General features: G+C 59.6%; 1 protein-coding gene across 1 annotated transcript; it reads left to right on the forward strand.

Moving 5' to 3' along the window:
- Positions 1 to 2,064: 2,064 nt before the first annotated feature.
- Positions 2,065 to 5,436, forward strand: LOC130605411 (ras-related protein Rab-4B-like; the record flags this gene model as incomplete). The annotated part of the gene is made up of 4 exons (XM_057420862.1): positions 2,065 to 2,179; positions 2,829 to 2,891; positions 3,628 to 3,782; positions 5,289 to 5,436. Coding segments are annotated over 4 exons (481 nt in total), but the record flags the coding sequence as incomplete, so codon positions are not given.
- Between the last annotated feature and the right edge of the window lie 721 nt (positions 5,437 to 6,157).

The following is a 6,157-nucleotide window of genomic DNA, read 5'->3' on the forward strand; positions in this document are numbered from 1 at the left end:
CCGCTGTGATCCCATTGACGCTGCATCCCATTGATCACTGTGATGCCATTGGCCCGCTGTGATGCCATTGATCGCTGTGATGCCATTGGATCGCTGTGATCCCTTTGGACCCCTGTGATCCCAATGGACCTCTGTGATCCCATTGGCCCGCTGTGATCCCATTGGACCGCTGTGATCCCATTGATCGCTGTGATGCCATTGACCGCTGTGATCCCACTGGATCGCTGTGATGCCATTGACCGCTGTGATCCCATTGGACCGCTGTGATGCCATTGACCGCTGGGTGGTGATCCCATTGATCGCAGACAGGCCGGGATCGCTGTGATGCCATTGACCGCTGATCCCATTGACGCTGTGATCCCATTGGATTGCTGTGATCCCATTGACCGCTGTGATCCCATTGGCCCGCTGTGATCCCATTGATCGCTGTGATGCCATTGGATCACTGTGATGCCATTGGACCACTGTGATCCCCGCTGTGATCCCATTGAGATCACTGTGATGCCATTGGATCGCTGTGATCCCGTTGGACCACTGTGATCCCAATGGACCTCTGTGATCCCATTGGCCCGCTGTGATCCCATTGGACCGCTGTGATGCCATTGGACCGCTGTGATCCCACTGGATCGCTGTGATGCCATTGGACCGCTGTGATCCCATTGGACCGCTGCGATGCCATTGGACCGCTGTGATCCCATTGGATCGCTGTGATGCCATTGGACCGCTGCGATCCCATTGGATCGCTGTGATCCCATTGGACCGCTGTGATCCCATTGGCCCGCTGTGATCCCATTGGACCGCTGTGATGCCATTGGATCGTTGTGATGCCATTGGATCGCTGTGATGCCATTGGACCGCTGTGATCCCATTGGACCGCTGTGATCCCATTGGATTGCTGTGATCCCATTGGACCGCTGTGATCCCATTGGCCCGCTGTGATCCCATTGGATCGCTGTGATGCCATTGGACCGCTGTGATGCCATTGGACCACTGTGATCCCATTGGATCGCTGTGATCCCATTGGACCGCTGTGATGCCATTGGACCGCTGTGATCCCATTGGACCGTTGTGATGCCATTGGACCGCTGTGATCCCATTGGATCGCTGTGATCCCATTGGATCGCTGTGATCCCTTTGGATCGCTGTGATGCCATTGGCCCGCTGTGATCCCATTGGATCGCTGTGATGCCATTGGACCGCTGTGATCCCATTGGATCGCTGTGATGCCATTGGACCGCTGCGATCCCATTGGACCGCTGCGATCCCATTGGATCGCTGCGATCCCATTGGACCGCTGCGATCCCATTGGACCGCTGCGATCCCATTGGACCGCTGCGATCCCATTGGACCGCTGCGATCCCATTGGACCGCTGTGATCCCATTGGACTGCTGTGATCCCATTGGACCGCTGCGATGCCATTGGCCCGCTGTGATCCCATTGGACCGCTGTGATGCCATTGGACCGCTGTGATGGCGTTGGACCGCTGTGATCCCATTGGACCGCTGTGATCCCATTGGACCGCTGTGATCCCATTGGATCGCTGTGATCCCATTGGACCGCTGTGATCCCATTGGATCGCTGTGATCCCATTGGACCGCTGTGATGCCATTGGACCGCTGTGATGCCATTGGACCGCTGTGATGCCATTGGACCGCTGTGATCTCATTGGATCACTGTGATCCCATTGGTTTGGTGTGTGATCCCATTGGACCGCTGCGATGCCATTGGACAGCTGTGATCCCATTGGATTGCTGTGATCCCATTGGACCGCTGTGATCCCACTGGATCGCTGTGATCCCATTGGATCGCTGTGATGCCATTGGACCGCTGTGATCCCATTGGATCGCTGTGATCCCATTGGACCGCTGTGATCCCATTGGACCGCTGTGATCCCATTGGATCGCTGTGATCCCATTGGACCGCTGTGATCCCATTGGACCGCTGCGATCCCATTGGACCGCTGTGATCCCATTGGATCGCTGTGATCCCATTGGACCGCTGTGATCCCATTGGACCGCTGTGATCCCATTGGCCCGCCGCGGTGTCCCGCTCTTCCCCCGCAGTCAAGCCGGATTCCAACCACACGATCGGCGTCGAGTTCGGCTCCAAGGTCGTCAACGTGGGCGGCAAGAGCGTGAAGCTGCAGATCTGGGACACGGCCGGGCAGGAGCGCTTCAGGTGCCCAGCCCCCACCCAGCCCCATCCCATCCCCTTCCCTTTTCCTCTTCCCATCCCTTTCCCATCCGTTTCCAATCCCCTTCCCTTTTCCTACTTCCTTCCCAACCCCTTCCCATTCCTTTCCCCTTCCTTTTCTCAACACTTTCCCCTTCCCTTCTCTTCTCCTTCCCATCCCCTTCCCCTTCCTTTTCCCATCTCTTCCCTTTCCCCTTCCCTTTCCTCTTCCCTTTCCTTTTCCCTTCCCCTTCCCTTTCTTTTCCCCTTCCCTTTCCCCTTCCCTTTCCCCTTCCCTTTCCCCTCCCCTTTCCCCTTCCCTTTCCCCTTCCCTTTCCCCTTCCCTTTCCCCTTCCCTTTCCCCTTCCCTTTCCCCTTCCCTTTCCCCTTCCCTTTCCCCTTCCCTTTCCCCTTCCCTTCCCCCTTCCCTTTCCCCTTCCTCTTCCCTTTCCTTTTCCCCTTCCCTTCCTTTTCCCCTTCCCTTTCCCCTTCCTCTTCCGTTTCCTTTTCCCATCCCCTTTCCCTTTCCTTTTCCCATCCCCTTCCCCATCCCCCTTCCCTTCCTCTTCCCCCTTCCCATCCCCATCCCATTCCCATTCCCTTCCCATCCCATTCCCACCCCATCCCACTTTTCCATGTGCTCTCCCATCCCCAGGTCCGTCACCCGGAGCTATTACCGGGGCGCCGCGGGAGCGCTGCTCGTCTACGACATCACCAGGTGATTCCCATCGCATCCCATTGGATCCCACCCCATTCCCACCCCATTCCCAGCCCCATTCCCAGCCCATTGGATCCCACCCCAGCCCCAGCCCCGGCCCCATCCCCAGCCCCATTCCCACCCCATTCCCACCCCATTCCCACCCCATTGGATCCCACCCCATTCCCACCCCATTGGATCCCACCCCATTACCACCCCATTGGATCCCACCCCATTCCCAGCCCCATTCCTGCCCCATTGGATCCCACCCCATTCCCACCCCATTGGATCCCACCCCATTCCCAGCCCCATTCCCGCCCCATTGGATCCCACCCCATTCCCACCCCATTCCCACCCCATTGGATCCCACCCCATTCCCAGCCCCAGTCCCACCCCATTTGATCCCACCCCATTCCCAGCCCCGTTCCCACCCCATTTGATCCCACCCTATTCCCACCCCATTGGATCCCAGCCCCATTCCCACCCCATTGGATCCCACCCCATTGGATCCCACCCCATTCCCAGCCCCATTCCCCCCCCATTTGATCCCTCCCCATTCCCACCCCATTGGATCCCACCCCATTGGATCCCACCCCATTCCCACCACATTCCCACCCCATTCCCACCCCATTCCCAGCCCCATTCCCACCCCATTCCCACCCCATTCCCACCCCATTGGATCCCACCCCATTCCCAGCCCCATTCCCACCCCATTCCCACCCCATTGGATCCCAGCCCCATTCCCGCCCCATTCCAGCCGGGAAACCTACAACGCGCTCACCAATTGGCTCACGGACGCGCGGACCCTGGCCAGCCCCAACATCGTCATCATCCTCTGCGGGAATAAGAAGGATCTGGATGCGGAGCGGGAAGTGACCTTCCTGGAAGCATCCCGCTTCGCCCAGGAGAACGGTCGGGAATGGGGTGGGAAAGGGGTGGGATCGGGATGGGGATGGGGTGAGAATGGGATGGGAATGGGGATGGGATTGGGATGGGGATGGGAATGGGATGGGGATGGAAAGGGTTGGGATGGCAGTGGAATGGGATGGAGATGGGATTGGGATGGGGATGGGATGGGAAAGGGTTGGGATGGCGGTGGAATGGGATGGGGATGGGAAAGGGTTGGGATGGGGATGGGATTGGGATGGGATTGGGTTTGGGATGGCATTGTAATGGGATGGGGATGGGGTTGGGATGGGGTTGGGATGGTATTGGGATGGCGTTGGAGTGGGATGGGGATGGAGATGCGATTGGGATGGGGATGGGATGGGAAAGGGTTGGGATGGCGGTGGAATGGGATGGGGATGGGATGGGAATGGGAAAGGGTTAGGATGGGGATGGGATTGGGATGGGATGGGATGGGGATGGGAAAGGGTTGGGATGGGGATGGGATTGGGATGGCGTTGTAATGGGATGGAAATGGGATTGGGTTGGGATGGCGGTGGAATGGGATGGGGATGGAATTGGAATGGGATGGGAATGGGATTGGGTTGGGATAGGAATGGGAAAGGGTTGGTATGGCGTTGGAATGGAATGGGGATGGGATTGGGATGGGGATGGGAAAGGCTTGGAATGGGGATGGGATTGGGATGGCGTTGGAATGGCATGGGGATGGGGATGCAAAAGGGTTGGGATGGCGTCGGAATGGGATGGGGATGCAAAAGGGTTGGGATGGCGTCGGAATGGGATGGGGATGGGAAAGGGTTGGGATGGCGTTGGAATGGGATAGGGATGGGCAAGGGTTGTGATGGGGATGGGAAGGTGCTGGGATGGCTTTGGAATGGGGTGGGGATGGGAAAGGCTTGGGATGACTTTGGAAGGGGAAAGGGTTGGGATGGCATTGGAATGGGATGGGGATGGGAAGGGATTGGGTTTGAAATGGGATGGGATTGGGATCGGGATGCGCTGGGATTGGAATGGGGCAGGGTTGGGATTGGGCCTGGTGTCGGAATGGGAATGGGATGGGGATGGGGGTGGGGATGGGATGGGGTTGGGATGGGATGGGGATGGGGATGGGATGGGGTTGGGATGGGGTTGGGATGGGATGGGGTTGGGATGGGGATGGGATGGGGTTGGGATGGGATGGGGTTGGGATGGGATGGGGATGGGATGGGATGGGGTTGGGATGGGATGGGGATGGGATGGGGTTGGGATGGGATGGGGATGGGATGGGATGGAGTTGGGATGGGATGGGGATGGGATGGGATGGGGTTGGGATGGGATTGGGATGGGATGGGGTTGGGCTGGGATGGGGATGGGATGGGATGGGGTTGGGATGGGATTGGGATGGGATGGGGTTGGGATGGGATGGGGATGGGGATGGGATGGGGTTGGGATGGGATGGGACGGGGACGGGGATGGGAATGGGGGAGGGGTTGGGGTCAGGGCAATGCTGATCCCGGCATTCCCGGCTCCCAGAGCTGATGTTCCTGGAGACGAGCGCGCTGACGGGGGAGAACGTGGAGGAGGCGTTCCTGAAGTGCGCCCGCAGCATCCTGAGCAAGATCGAGTCCGGTGCGGGGCGCCCGGAGCCGCTGGGGACCAGCGGGATCCCGGATGGGGACCAGTGGGATCGGGGATGGGAACCAGTGGGATCCAGTGGGATCGGGGATGGGGACCAGTGGGATCCGGGATGAGGACCAGTGGGATCGGGGATGGGGACCAGTTGGATCCAGTGGGATCGGGGATGGGGACCAGTGGGATCCGGGATGAGGACCAGTGGGATCGGGGATGGGGACCAGTGGGATCCAGTGGGATCGGGGATGGGGACCAGCGGGATCCCGGATGGGGACCAGTGGGATCCCGGATGGGGACCAGTGGGATCCAGTGGGATCGGGGATGGGGACCAATGGGATCCAGGATGAGGACCAGTGGGATCCGGGATGGGGACCAGTGGGATCCGGGATGAGGACCAGTGGGATTGGGGATGGGGCCCAATGGGATAGGGGATGGGGACCAATGGGATCCGGGATGGGGACCAGTGGGATCCAATGGGATTGGGGATGGGGACCGATGGGATTGGGGATGGGGACCAGTGGGATCCGGGATGGGGACCAGTGGGATTGGGGATGGGGACCAATGGGATCCAATGGGATCGGGGATGGGGACCAATGGGATCGGGGATGGGGTCCAGTGGGATCGGGGATGGGGCCCAATGGGATCGGGGATGGGGACCAATGGGATCCGGGATGGGGACCAGTGGGATCCAATGGGATTGGGGATGGGGACCGATGGGATCCGGGATGGGGACCAATGGGAGCGGGGACTGGGATCCAATGGGATCAGGG

This window comes from Pezoporus wallicus, unplaced genomic scaffold (assembly GCF_028554395.1).
Source record: "Pezoporus wallicus isolate ANWC-B61680 ecotype Strahan unplaced genomic scaffold, APGP_CSIRO_Pwel_v1 contig_14116, whole genome shotgun sequence".
Lineage (NCBI taxonomy): Eukaryota > Metazoa > Chordata > Aves > Psittaciformes > Psittacidae > Pezoporus > Pezoporus wallicus.